The sequence below is a fragment of the Bactrocera tryoni genome, chromosome 4, assembly GCF_016617805.1.
Source record: "Bactrocera tryoni isolate S06 chromosome 4, CSIRO_BtryS06_freeze2, whole genome shotgun sequence".
In the NCBI taxonomy this organism is placed as follows: Eukaryota; Metazoa; Arthropoda; class Insecta; order Diptera; family Tephritidae; genus Bactrocera; species Bactrocera tryoni.
The window spans coordinates 63,589,675-63,604,856 of record NC_052502.1 but is presented as its reverse complement, the minus strand read 5'-3'; the positions used below and the strand labels follow the sequence as shown (position 1 = coordinate 63,604,856).

Genomic DNA, 15,182 nt, shown 5'->3' with positions numbered 1-15,182 from the left:
TATACTATAAAATTCATTATAAATGGGAGAAACACGCATTTTAAATAGTTAATTTTTTTAACTTTAAATGCAAATATCTCAAAAACCATAAGTCATAGGCAACTACATATATCTACATATATATATTTTCTTAATCTGGAGAACCTTTTCTATCCGTACATATCCATTTAAACCCCGAAATGGGGATGCTATTCTAAAATTTATCTTTACATTATTCGAAATTCGGTATAAAATGTTATTATAAAGCACTTTTGTTATTTGAGTATTTTTACAAAATCTGTTATTTAAATAATAAGAAATTTTTATATATATAAATATATAATTATAGCCTTGCATGCTTTAAACGCGAAGCGCTTAGGCTATGCTTCACCTTCCACCTGAAAATCTACGAACTTCTTAGCTTTAATGTTCCAATTAAAAATATAATTTAATTATAAATATAATCGATATATTTAGTCTAGTATCTATACTAGCTACATTTCTTTCCTTCAAGCGTCTACATTTTTATTTTTTTATTAATATCCATTAATTTTTATATCAAAATAAAGTTTAATTTCTGCCGAATACTGCTATTGTGAATTTTTATTAATTAAATAAATATTTTCATAGAATAAAATAAAAAGAAAATCATTATGGAATATCACTAACGTTCTTTTTCAACATTAAAACGTATTAAAAATGAATTAAGGAACACGATGGGCAAAGAACTTCTTAATCATCTCACTTTGTTGAATATAGAGCCTGACTTGCTTAAAGAAGTCGATATTGAAAGTATTATCTCTAAATTTGCCCTTAATAAATCCAGAAAACTTTACTTGTAACAATTTTGTTTTATTTAATACCCTAAACTTGAGAACCTATAGCAAACCAAGGGCACCTTGACAGAATTTGCTGCAGGCCCCGCGCTAGTTGAATCCGGCACTAGTGTGTATATATTTTTTATATTTCCTGTAAAAAACTTCCAAAAAGCTACAACTCTGCAATTTGTGCGTTTGTTAAACTATTCATGCATTATACTGTACAATGAACAATACATTGAAGTCGGAACTTCCAAATTTAGCTACAATTGAGTTCCTTTTTATTGAATAAAGCTTTCGAATAATAAATTCTTAGAACCAAAGTACATTTTTGCCATTATTTTATTGGAAAATAATTCGAATGAGGATATGTATTTTTATTATAATTTTTGTAAAATTTAATTGCGATGTCAAAAATAAAATACAATAAAAAGTAATAGACGAGCACTTTAAGGAAAAAGAAACTTCGATATGTTGTCGCGCATACAAATCAAAAGGGCGTAGGACGCGTCGCAATTGTTCTTTATACCACTTGTTACATCTTTGCACTTTGCTAGTCCATTGCGATAATCATCCTTGTAATCGTCCGGCATCAGCAAATCGATTTGCTTCAATGCGCTTTCATAAAGAAACTTGCCTTTCTTCATCTAAAAGAGCGACACACAGAGCAAATTTTTTAAATGATTTAACTTGCCAAATATTACACATACCGTCTGCATCATTTCCATGATACAATTAATATAACATTTTACGTCCTTCGTGTCTGGAACATTACCTTCTTTGATGCCATCTGCCACTTCTGGAAATATTACAAATAATCACTTGAATTAGATAAGCGAATAGCGCAACAAACCCTACATTTCAATTAGTACTCCCCGTTTGCCAATTCGAGGTAAATTGAGAAACCTTTACGTGGTTCTTTTTGATACCATCGACAAAGGTAAAGAGAAGTGGAGGATATATTAGGAAAAAATCTTAGTCAAGAGTGTTGTCACCGTTGAAACCAAAATTATTAGTCCGCAAAGTTATTAAAGTTCGAACGAGGGCCTAGATAAGGGTAATACCATTTTTTGGAAGGAAAGGCATAAAAAATAAAAAGTTGCGAAAAAAACAATTACATTCCTACGAAACTTGATGTTCATCGCAGAGTCATGTGTAAAATGATATGAAACTCTCGTATTGGCTCTCATTTTTCTATCAAACGCGTTCCCTGATTAGATTGGTAGCGATGGAGATCAGGGAATTTCGAACAGCTGATATAAGAAAAGGCGGGATGGCATAAATAAACCATTATAATTAATTGACAAAATCAGTGTGAAATGAAATTTCATTGAGCTGTGCGAACATAACATTTTAACATTTATATATGTATGTATTTTCAAAGTGTTTAATTTAGTGTTTTGTATAATTTATCGAAAATGCCAAAAATAAAGAAATGTGTGGTCGAAATACGAGGTTTGACAATTAAGTAATGAGACTGATTTTATTACTGCGCTTGTGGTAAACCTGTGACCTTGAAATTCCCTTTCTCTTTTTCCGGCATCCCTCCCCTCTCCACTGATATACATTATGTACCATCGCTCTAGCTTGTTTAGTTCGCCTGCTGCGTCAAGTTGAGTAGACGTGTATTTGTAGTGTTCGTCACCAAAATGGAAAAACGAGGTCAAGAGCAACGCGTGGGGATAAAATTTTGCGCCAGATTGGGCGAAACAGCTTCGGAAACGTACGCTAAAATTGTAAGAGTGTATGGTGATAGTGCTCTTAGTCGTGCCCAAGCTCACAATGGTTGTCTCCGCGCGCCCCCGCCCGAAAAAAGCTCGCATGTGCAACTCGAAGGTGAAAACGATGATTATTGCCTTTTTTGATAGCCGTGGAATCGTCCACAAAGAATTTGTTCCACCGGGGAAAACTGTGAATCAAGTCAACTATTGCCAAGTACTCGAAAGATTGCGAAAACGAGTCAACAGGGAGATAACGCGCCGTGCTACACCGCCCTCAGCGTATCCCAGTATTTGGCCTCTAAAGGGATCGCCGTGTTGCAACAGCCGCCTTATTCGCCCGACATGTCAGCCTGTGACTTTTTTGTTTCCTAAAAGAAAATCGGTGGTCAATGGAACCCATTTTGAGTCGATTACGGACATCCAAGCGACCGTGACGAGGGTACTCGCGGACATCCCAGTCGAAGCGTTGCGGAAATATTACGAAGCATGGAAAACGCGCTGGAACCGCTGTATAGCTGCCCAAGGGGACTACTTTGAAGGGGATGGCAGAGTTGTAGAATAATTTTCAAATATACGGTTTTTATGGAATCAGTCTCATTACTTAATCGTCATACCTCGAATTATCTTATCTTTTTATTATTTGTCTTACATTTTGTTAATTTATGGTAGTTATAGAGAAACTTAAAATTGTTTGGCAATTTGTCTTATTATAAACATACAAGGAGTATATATTATAGATAAGATGAATCTAATTCTGATACAAAAACTTTGATAAACCTGAATCCGAAATATGAAAGCTCGAACCAATGCAATAATAATAATAATAATAATAATAATATAAACTATAATAAATATGTATGAATTCTGTTTGCTTAAAAATATTCCGCAAAAAATATTTTGAAATCCCACGTACTTTAAACCCTATACCAACAGGCAAATCACCTATGAAAAGCTGATTTTCAACCCTCCTAAAGCAAAATCTATCCCTCTATAAGGCATAATAAATATTATTACCTGGTGATACTTTATTAAATTTTGGCAGACAGACATCTCGCATTAGCTTTCCAGCAGATATCATTTGCTCCTCGGTGGCCTGAAAATAAAGTACATAATAAAATAGATATTTTTGATTTGTAAGCTTTGAGAACATTTCAAAACAATTCCATAGTTGAAACGCCATTTATAGCGACAACTTTTAACTAGAGAGTATTTTCTGTTCTATAATTTTAAAATTAGCAATACGAGCGACGAGAAGGAAGTTCTACAGCCGTACTCTAAAACATATTTTCCAATTTTTTAAATAAAAAAGTTAACCTACTTTCTACCGCCATTTCTATAATCTCTTAAACGACTGTAGTTGTTTGGATTACTATTTTCTATACATTTGTCGCAAACGCTGATATCGGATATCAGCATATATTTACAAACTGAACGGTCGGAATCAGATCCTTGTATGGAAACGTTTTTCATTCGGCGAGATATCTACATGAGATATCGCATGTGTTATTGCCTAAGGCAATAATAGTGCAATATCTGAAGAAATTGATCAGATCGCGTTACTATATCAAGGCATATAGTATATCATATAGCTGCCATAAAAACTGACCGATCAAAGTAAAGTTCCTATATGGAAACTTTTTACATTAGTGAAGAGTATTCTTGCTTTAGCAACCGAAATTAACGTTTTTTCTCGTTTATATTGTGGTTTATTACTAAATAGTACTTTTCTTTCCAGATACTTTTACGAATTATCAAAATATTATCGTTCTGTAAAACATGACAATATTTTTGTCGAATTTTTTGTACACACAGGAAAGAACTTGATATTACGACCTGAAGATATGTGGATGGTGTAAACTTTACTGAACACTTAACAGTGTATCAAAACGTAGACCAAATTTAAATTCTGCACAGATCACCAGCACATGTTTTGGAATTCTCTCCAGTCTTTGGAAAAGGCGCTTATTTTTTCTGGGTACTTCAGTGTCAATTTTTGCTTTGGGAGTTCTCTAAAGTTCAAAACCTGATGCCTGGAGAACTCTGTGAGAACGGATTTTGAGTCACCTTTGCTAGTTTTAGAGCAGAAACGATTCGGAAAAACTTGTTTGAACTGCTTTGCATTAAATTTTAATACTGTGTGAATTTCGAAAATTTTGTAGATTTCGTACACTTTGAAACTTCAGTTTAATTTTTTAGTATAATTCTAACTACACTCCATCAATAACCATTTCAATCGTAAGATATGATTTTAGCCAGTTTTACACCATCATTTTCTCTATGAGAATGGCTGTATTGCTCATGAAGTTGAATATTGAAAATTTGAATCAACATTTTTTCGCTCTCCAAAAATAATCCAAGGTTCAGACTCACACCGCCAGAAACTTGATCCGAATGTAAAACCAACGCGATGAATACGGTTGCAAGGACGAAAGGATTTATTTTATTCAACATTATTAATGAAACGTGTTACTTTTACTATCTTCACGGAATTTTATATCGAATAAAAGCGCGACTTGCTTTGATTGATTAAACGAGAATGTATCAAATACTTAATATAAACACAAGTAACTTTCTTTTATATCTTGACATGATATATGTATATATGTACATACATAAGAATATTGCGTTAAAAGCACGGACTTGTTATTATATGTAGGAGTATATAATTTACTTGCCACACACTCCTACATGTACATTTAAATATTTATACCCATACCTACATAAATATACTATATATCCAGTTTACTATAGACAGCAAAAATGTGGGTTAAGCGCGTGTCAATCATTTGATTGGTTGCGAGAATAGGCCCGACAACCGGAAAATGTATAGCCGTACAAAAAAGGCGCGAGAGGTAAAGCTCGGGTGTAATCGAATATTAAATTCATTATCAGACGTCTTGGGGGCGGCAAAACGATCTTCGCTGTTTTTTAAAACTCCAATTCGGGCAAAAATTCCTGCAAATTGTGTCAAAAGTGTACAAGATATGGGGCAAAAATGAGTTTTTTCTATGGCTTTTAATAAGATGTCTTGTAAATTTACTATCAATTTCCTCAAAAACCGTTTTGTGAGAATTTTTGAACTTCAGAATTTGCGTGGCGTTCCTTAATTTTATATACTTAATATCGGAGGTATTTTGTAAAAATTCACTTTTGTTATAACCACCTCATGAAACTTGTAGGTAGGTAGATAAAGGAGGCGGCAGAACGTCCTTGGCCCCGGGCGTCCGAAATTGTAGCTACGCCACTGTCAGGTGTATTATCTATTAAGATAAACCCATTCAATTCGGGTAAACAATGTTTTTTTTACAATTTCAATTAATTTAGGTATTCAGTAATTTATACTTAACTCAAATACAAGGCAATCAAGGAAAGAAAGTTTTATGGTTTCCCTAAGCATAATATGCTCAGTTTTTAAAGATGTAATGTGCGGATAGGGACGTAATTTTCATAACCATATATACAGGCTATGAGAACCGGTTCCACCGTAGTCTGTCCAGATTCGGGCATCCTTTCGACGATTATTGGTTTGAAAAAAATCGTGCATTGAAGTTTGTTTGCTCTTCTTTCGCAAATCTTTATAAATTTTTTGATAGCGAGCTACATTTTTTTGAAGATTTCTGCTCTGTCACTTAAAGTGTCGTTCTCCAAAATGTAATTTTCCAACTGCTTTGCCATATTTAAAACTTTCTCGATATTTTTTAGTGAAAAATTTTTATCATCGGGGTATCTGAAAGATCGTCGGAGCTATCTCAAACTGATTCTTCCATTTGTCTTTGTCACTAAATCTGCTTCGTTTATTTCGTCGTTCGCAATTAATTCTTGAATATCAGCCTCAATCTCACTATGTTCCTATATTCATCTTCTATTGGTGTAGAAACAGTGCTCTGAACATCTATTTCCGGTATTACTGCTTTCTAGCAAGCATTTAGTGCTGAAGGACAAATTTCTTAAGTGACACATCAACAATTTCAACGGAATTTAAAGTTGTAAATTGTTTCCAGATTTCTTTAACCGCAATATTTGCGGACTTCATCTTCTCTAATATTACCTCAAAGAATTTCCGAATGTAGTAAGCTTTGAATGCTGCTATTATGCAGCAATCTAAAGGCTGTAATAGCGATGTGTGTGGGGCGGTAATAATTCCAAAAATTTAAAAAAAAAGTTTCAAATTAAAATAGTAAGTATTTGAAAAAATTCTCGTAAAAATCGCGTTGTAAGAGTAGCGTTGTAAGAAAATGTCCACATTTTGGGAACCGCGTTGTAGCGAAAACGCATTATAGGAAACCGCGTTGTAGGAGGTTTACCTGCACATATATGCGAACTAGTTCAGCTTTTTTTTGAGATATTGATTTGAAATTTTATACTTGGCAATAGAATGTATATATGTATGTCTGTTCTACTTAAGTAACCACCGATATCAGAGCACCAAAGCATGTAGCTGCCATACAAATTAGCCGATCAAAATATAATCCTTTCTTGGAAACCTTTTTCATTTGACAAAACTAAAACTTCACGAAGATCGTTTACGTACTCTTAATGTTTTTTCAGTAGTCTTTTGTTTATTTTTTTGTTAAAATTAACAGTGTCAGCCCTATTGCACATTCTCTAGCAGACTTACTTCAAAGAAATTAAAATAAAAACGTTTAAAGTTAAGGAACGAGCATTTTCGTATGTAGCTACGGAATGTCAGGGTCAGGGCCATTTGTAGTATCCAGAGAGAAGTTGTGCGAAGCTCGGCCAAACTGCTGTTAAATTGCAAGCAGTTTATACCTACAAACACACATACATACATACTTTATTTAAATAGTTTTCGCTGATGAAGTGCAAATATGTTGCAAATGCCTCAAACAGATTACAAACATGAAATTACAGGTGAAGATGTGCATGCATGAATGCAAAAAATTGCCCTTTTCATTACGAACGTTGTTATTAGTAAACAAAAGCAAAATAATCGTGAAACATTGCACAACACTAATTTCATAATATCAACGCCCTGTCAGTAAGTGCTCCTGATATATAATACACACATTTAATAAAAGTACACGAAAATCCATAAATACACAAATAAATGTTTGAAAAAAGCTGAAAAACATAAATGGAAAGTCATATGCAAAATTAATAAATTAAGGTGGAGGGTAAGGTTTATAAGGTAAAAAAGTACTTTTTTTGCGAATTTATTTCTTAAATATGGATTGAGTAATTTTATTCGGACATTTTGTATATTATTAAGTATACTTTTGACAATATAAGGTAATAAACTAAAAAAGTGACAAGAAAAATATATAATATATTGTCAAAAGTGTGTTCATTAAGTTACAACAGATCCGAATAAAATTACTCAATCCATATTTAAGAAATAAATTCGCAAAAAAAAAGTATTTTTTTAGCATGAAAATCTTACTCCTCTCTTAATTAAATATACACGAGGTGTTTTAAAAAAATGATAGTAATTTTCGTTTTGAAAAAAATATTTATTCATTTGTCTAAATTAATGTTGTCGCCTTCAAAATAATCCACACTCGATATTAATAAGTCATCTGAAAAGTCCCCGCCCTGACACGTACATATGTATGCACTGTGCCCAAAAAATAAGGTGACATTTGAATTTAAACTGCGCGCGTCGAAGGATTTGGAGAAAATTTGGAGAATTATTTTTTTTTAGGTTGATAGTACTGTCAGTCACATTTATGTCAAATTTCATGTCAAAATATGCATTAGTGTTTGAGACACGTGTCGTTTTGTGAGCTGCTAAAAGTGAGTTTTTCGTTTTTTGCGATGTCGAAATTTGTTGAGCAAATAATTTGCATTAAATTTTGTTTACGGAATCAATTTTCTGCTGCGGATACGTTGAGGATGGTGCAGAAAGCCTTTGGTGATGAGGCTATGTCTAAAAAAAATGTTTACAAGTGGTATAGTGAGTTCCAAGCCGGCCGTGAACGTGTCGAAGACGAAGAGCGTCCAGGGCGACCATCAACCTCAACTGACGAAGCTCACGTTCAACAAATCAAAGATTTGGTGTTAAAAAACCATCGATTAACAATTAGAGACCTTGCTGATGAAGTTGGCAAATCAAAAGGCTCAGCAAACACCATTTTGAAGGCTGTTTTGGGCCTCAAGCGCGTCAAATCTCGACTGGTACCGAAAACATTGAATTTTTTGGAAAAAAAGCGTCGCGTTGAAGTGTGTGAAACGATGCTTTCCAACTACCAGGGTGTCATGAAACGCATTATAACTGACGATGAGACTTGGATCTATGCTTACGACCCCGAAACAACCGATCAATTGAGCGAATATCGTGCCAAAAGAGAGCCGAGACAAAAAAAATCGCGCTAAAGTCGCTCAAAAATCAAGGTCATGTTGACTGTTTTCTTCGATTATCGTGGTGTTGTGCATTATGAATTCCTTCCAACCGGTCAAACAGTCAACGAGGAATATTATTTGAACGTTATGCGTCGTTTGCGTAACGCTATCCGGCTAAAAAGGGCGGAATTGTGGAAAGACAATTCTTGGTTTTTACACCACGTTAATGCAGCATCCCATACTGCCCTCGTAATTCGTGATCATTTCGCCAAAAACTCAACCCATATCATTCCGCAACCACCGTATTCACCTGATCTGGCGCCGTGCGACTTCTGGCTGTTCACCAAGCTCAAAAGACCGCTCCGGGGGCACCGTTTTTATACGATAGAGGAGATTCAAGCCGCAGCGAAGAGGAAACTGAAGGTCATCCCGGAAAGTGACTATAACCAGTGTTTCGAAGATTGGAAAATCCGTTGGCATAAGTGCATTGTATCGGGAGGGGATTACTTTGAAGGGAATGAAATTGATTTGGAAGAATAAATTAAGAATTTTCAAAATAAATACAATGTCACCTTATTTTTTGGGCACATATTAGATTTAAATCCATTAAGTTAGGCCTTCAAAAAGCGCGTATGTATGTAAATTCTATAGCTGTCGGATCATTAGTTTGTGAATTATATCATTTTGAGTGAAGTTACTCTTGTTATTGTGAAAAAAAATGCATAAAAAGGTGCTAAAAAAATATTTTTTATTTATTTATTTTGAAGGGGAAAAATGTAGTTGAAACAAAAACTTGGTTTGCTTACGAGTTTCCAGGGCACTGCCCCAAGAAAATCAACAAAGAAGTATTGGTAAACTTAGCACACGTGGTGAAATTAGCACCCACGAAGGTGAGCACAGTGGACGCCCAAAAGAGATTGTTTACCGATGAAAATACCAAAAAAAGGGCAGAAAATAATTTTGGATGACCGTAAAGTGACGTTGTTCGAGATATCAGTCACTCTGAAGATATCAACTAAATGTGTGCTCTATATCATTCACAAATATTTGGGTATGAGAGAGCAAGGTGGGTGGAGCGCGAGCTCACTTTTGAACAAAAACAACGACGAAATTTTTTTGTTTTATTAACTTTACTTTTATTTATTAAATCTACCCTACTTAAGAGCCTAAAATAAATTTGCGGATCTTAAATTACTCACTTAATTTACACTCTCCATGGGTGATTATTTTTAAACTGGGCCTAAAATATATTACGTCTGGGTTGGTAAGTCGTTTCTACGTAATCTTGAGTTGGTTTGGGTGAATCGAAAGTTTCAATGCATATTTCGCGTTTCGTTGCTCTATTTCAGTTCGTACGTCTGGAATTCTTAAGTCGCGTTGGATGTTCCCATTTCGGATATACCACGGTGCTCCGGTGATTGTACGAAACATTTTTAATTGCGCACGACGAAGAATTTCGATGTTGCTGCTACTCGCGTTGCCCCACAGCTCATATCCATAGGCCCAGATTGGCTTTAAAACTGTGTTGTATATAATGACTTTATACTCCAGACTCAGGGCTGCGCGAGAGTTAATAAGCCAGTGCAAAGAACCTGCCTTTAACTTAAGATAAGTCCTTTTAGCCTCTATGTGGTTTCGCCAAGTAAGTCGTCTTCCCAATAGTCCCCTAGGTAAGTAACATTATGGCTTTGTGGTATTTGTACGTTGTTCAGTGTTAAACGCGATAGCCTTTATCCTCCAGTTTGCGAGCCAGTTGGCCACAACTTCAATATGATTTCCTAGGAGCGCATTTGCATGAATTGGGCACTTGAAGCGACTGATTATTGTAGTGTCATTGGTAAAAGTAGACATAGTCAAGCGGTCGTTTACTGGGATATCTGAAGTGTATAAAACATTTCACATTGGGCCAAGAACACTGCCTTGTGGTACACGAGCTTCAGTCCTTTGGGCTTCAGATATAGTGGTGTTACATCGAACTACAAAATTTCGAACATAAAGGTAGGACTTAAACAGTTCGTGGGTGTTTTGCGGGAGTAGCGTTTTTATTTTGTACATAAGACCATCTAACCATTCTCGATCAAAAGCCTGCGCGACATCAAGAAATATTGCAGAGCAATATTCCCGTTTTTCAAAAGCTGTTTGAATTTCAGATGTGATCCTATGTACTTGCTCGATCGTTCCATGCTTTTCCCTGAAGCCAAATTGGTGAGATTGTATTATGTTGTGGGTTTGAAGATGTGGCTAAATGCGGAGCATAAGAAGTCTTTCAAATAATTTTGACATGCACGATAGCAAGCTGATGGGCCTATAGGAGGATGGCTGCATTATGCCCTTTCGAGGCTTAGATATTCATCACAATAGTTGACTTTTTCCATTGGAAAGTGAGCTTGTTTTGTGATTGCATTGAAAAACATACAGATGCAGATTATAGCACATTTTGGTAGCTCAATAATCATTTCTGGAGTAATTAAGTCGTGCCCAGGAGCTTTTCTTGGTTTCAATTTCTCCATAATTATTTTTGATATCTCTTCAGGTACGAATTTCTCTCGCTCAGATTCCATCAAATAAGGTACGGTTGGAAGTGCAAAGTCATTAGTTGCTGGGTTTGGCTGGAAGACGTTTTTTATTTACATTACTCCGAGCCCATTTGTCATTATTGCCACGTATTGGCATTACACACTCTTTTGGCGCACTTATAGTTTGAAGTGCTTTCCACAACGGGTGCTTTGTACTAATCGGTGACAGCAACGACGAGTTGATTTGGAAATGCTCATGTTAAATAAATCCGTGTTTTTGTCTCGACTGGCAAGGGTATAGAGTGTGTATTTTGCGATGCGCACGGAATAATTTCGCATTTAAAGAAACGAAAGTACTGTTTCAGCAAGACAATGTACCGTGTGACAAGTGAGTGAAAACGATGGAAAAAATACATGAATTGGGCTTCGAATTGCTTTCTCATCCGCCCTATGCTCCAGTTCTGACCCCCAGCAACTTTTTCTTGTTCTCAGATCTCAAAAGAATGCTCGCTAGGAAGAAATTTTCGTTGGATGCAGAGGTGATCATCAAAACTGAATCCAATTTTGACGCAAAGAACAAATCGTAATATAAAAATGGTATCGAAAAGTCGGAGGGTCGTTATAATCAGTGTATTATTCTAAAAGAGAACTACGTTGAATAAGAAAAACGAATTTTCTTAAAAAAATTATTTTGATATGGTAGGACGGGAACTTTTCTATTGACTTGTTTTGTACTTACATGTATATTATTCCCTTTATTATTCTATTAAGCCAACGCACATTCCAATAGTCGAAACACTTCTCAAATTTTATTTTGACTCTTTCAGCGATGTGCATTTAATGTCATCTGACTTGTATAATGACGACCTTTTAACGGATATTGTCTTTTAAGTTTTCTACAGTACTTTGAAGTTTTCAGAATCGAAGAACGCGAATTGCAAATACTTTAGCATAGAAGAATGAACAGACATCGCAGCACCATTCAGTATATTATAAAAAGTCATAATGAAAACTATATATAGATTTAATAAAGTCAAAACCTAGTCGAACAAGAAGACTCCTAATGACTAGAAATTAATACCAATCAAGTGAAGGAAAGCCCACGAATATCAGCACCGAAAATTAACAGCGAACATAAAATTTACTTGGAAAGAGATGTCAGTGATTCAGCAGTAAGGAGAGTGCCTCGTTAAAAAAGTTTCATGGTAGATCATCTAGCAAAAAGCTTTTTATAAATAAACTCAAACGATTACAATTTGCGACTGTTAAACATGGAGGAGGATGTGTGTGGTGTGATGCTGTGTGTCAGCACACGGAGTCGTTAATTAGGTTTCTGTCGAAAAAATAGACTACAAAGATATTATCAAAGAAATTGACCCCTATTTTGTCCCTACTGATATTATAAATGAAAACATAAGTTTGTTTGTCATGCCTTCATGTCGAAACCACTGGACTACTTTTCATGAAATAAAAATATTTTGCTCACCATAAGTAAAAATGAGCGCGGCCAATAATAACATTTGTAAACAAGACGCTGCGTATACGCAACCAGGAAAGAAATGGGTTAAGCGAGTACATATAAAAATTTTCAGTTCAGTGAGTGTGTCATCCAAAACCGTCATCACTTTTGGATCGACTTAACATAATTTGATTTAAGCTTAAACTAATTCTAAAGGTCTTAAAGTTTAATTTGGTTCTGTATGACTTTTTTTCCGTCTCAAAACTAAAATGTCCACTTTGAATAATATGCGTCGAGTTGTTGAGCGCCGTCGAGTTGTTGAGCGCCGAAAAAGAAATTTGCTGAATCCTACTTGTATAACAAGAACAAGTATAGAAATTGTATTAACTATTCATCAGCGTGAAATAATCAGAAAGAGCTTACTTTAAAATTACGTACTGAAAATATTAAATTTATATCTTTTAAAGATATCGACTAAAATTATATAGTTTTTTTAGGTTGGCATATATTTCAAGTCACCTAAGTAAAACTTGTGTGAATTATGGTATGAAGTAAACGATTTCAAAGGCGTGACTTAAAACCGCCGCCACTTTTGTTTAATCATGAGTATGATTATTTATCGATTTCTACTTTTATCGATTTCCACTTTTGTTTAATCATGAGTATGATTGATTTCTATAAAAAAATATTCTTTCACTTTTAATATTTTAATAATGATTCAATAATTGTTGCTTTTGTGATAAAAATTTCGCAAGTTAATTTCAATATTCTTCACCTAACCTATTTATATTGTCAGTGCTAAAGCAACAAAATGGAATTAAAGTGGCAAAATAATGTTTAATTTACAGCCAACATCGTAGCTCCATTAAGTTAAATCTGGGTCAAATACGAAAAATATGTTGTTATTAAGACAAATCTATGTTTCATATATGTATGTATGTATGTATGTACTTGTATGCTTCAATATTCGTAGATACATAATTTTGATCGATGTTTGGCCGACTGAGTTCATGCCTCAAGGCAAAATATTCTTTTTTACCTACTGCTATAAACATACGGTGAGTATTTACATACATATGTATGTATTTTGCTATTTGTACTTTGCAAAAAATTATAAACTGTTAATTTGTTTTCAATAATGTACGTGTAGAACTTTATTGCTGGGATCTTTAACCTAATAATGAGCTGATTTATTATTTCTTCTTTAATTTGCATATATTTACCTAAATATGTACATATGTATATGCACTATACGACAGCCATACAATTTTTTCTACCGTAAATTACTTTGTACATTTTCTTATTTTTGGTTGTCACTCGTGCGAGAAATTAGCCAAAAATTTACAGTATATATTCAATTAGAATTTGTAAACCTTCTTCAGTTTCAGTCAGACTTTTCGCGCATTGGTGTATTGTGTTGCAGTAGTATAAACAAAAAACAGTTTTCTAAATTGACTCTTTAATAATGTATTATTGCAAAGCTATCTTCACTACTTCACTTTTGGCGTTTTTATTCGCTACTCCGATATCTGCAGGTGTAAGTTAAATAATAAATTTCAATTTGCCAATCGCTGGCACGGAAGTGGTTTTAGACCCAAGCAACCATAAGACGATATTCCGCGCGTTTAGTTATTTCGAAAGGTAAATCGTATTCTCTATTTTTTGAGTTTTGCGACGGGTCAGATTGTGAGATATTATAGTAAATACAGGAATGTTTCGAAACCTCCTAAACCTCTCTCATTTTCATTGACACTCGGTAAGAGTTCCAATGACCGATCAATATTATTTCTATAATCTTAAATTATCACTGACATTCCTTATGCAGAGTAAATATTCTTGGGGTATCCGTTCGTCAAACTTAAGAGCAATTTTTGAAATATTTACGGATTTGGAAGAGCTCCACAGTTAGTAATATATAACGTTTCTACAGGTTGACCAAAATAGAACGTTTTATTTTTCAAATACATGTTTGAAATTTATGATAAAAACTGCATAAATGATGCAAAATGTTGGGGCTTTTTCAAGTACGAATATTTCGTAAAATGTTAGAGACGATTGATTCTGTTACAAAGTTTGTTTTTAAGATAGCCTGGAAGAATACATTTCGTTGGCGCGTTGTGACATATTTTACTAGTGACGCTGAGAGTATATTTTCTTCAATAGTACTGCTATAAATACTATGTAATTTTTGTTTGGATTAAAGATGTTTTTAGTGCATTTAAGAAAATAGATCACTATTAATTAGTATATAGATTATTCAAGAATGGAGGTAGTCAAGATCTGTGTTTTCCAGATCCATTCAACTTCCTACCTTGGGGCTTAATGACTAAACTGCTTTATCAATCTTCTGCATCGTTGTGTAATGAGCTTACAATTTCGAGCAATTGAA

At 34.4% G+C, this 15,182-nt stretch overlaps 2 protein-coding genes across 3 annotated transcripts in view; one reads left to right on the top strand and one right to left on the bottom strand.

The window, feature by feature from the left end:
• LOC120773566 (general odorant-binding protein 19a-like) overlaps positions 1-15,182 on the top strand; it is a 33,028-nt gene that overhangs the window by 16,473 nt on the left and 1,373 nt on the right. The window contains exon 1 of one of the 2 annotated variants that reach the window (XM_040102535.1): positions 14,216-14,330. The exons of the other annotated variant lie outside the window; for it this stretch is intronic. Within the exon in view, the coding sequence (XP_039958469.1) occupies positions 14,259-14,330 (72 nt within the window). The 5' untranslated portion in view covers positions 14,216-14,258. Of the gene's footprint in view, positions 1-14,215; positions 14,331-15,182 lie in introns of those variants that run through there. 2 annotated transcript variants of the gene reach the window in all.
• On the bottom strand, positions 1,168-5,078 carry LOC120773565 (general odorant-binding protein 19a). The gene is made up of 4 exons (XM_040102534.1): positions 4,889-5,078; positions 3,533-3,611; positions 1,508-1,596; positions 1,168-1,444 (listed from the first exon to the last, which is right to left on the bottom strand). The coding sequence occupies exons 1-4, from the start codon at positions 4,967-4,969 to the stop codon at positions 1,247-1,249; spliced, it is 447 nt and encodes a 148-aa protein (XP_039958468.1). The 5' UTR covers positions 4,970-5,078; the 3' UTR covers positions 1,168-1,246.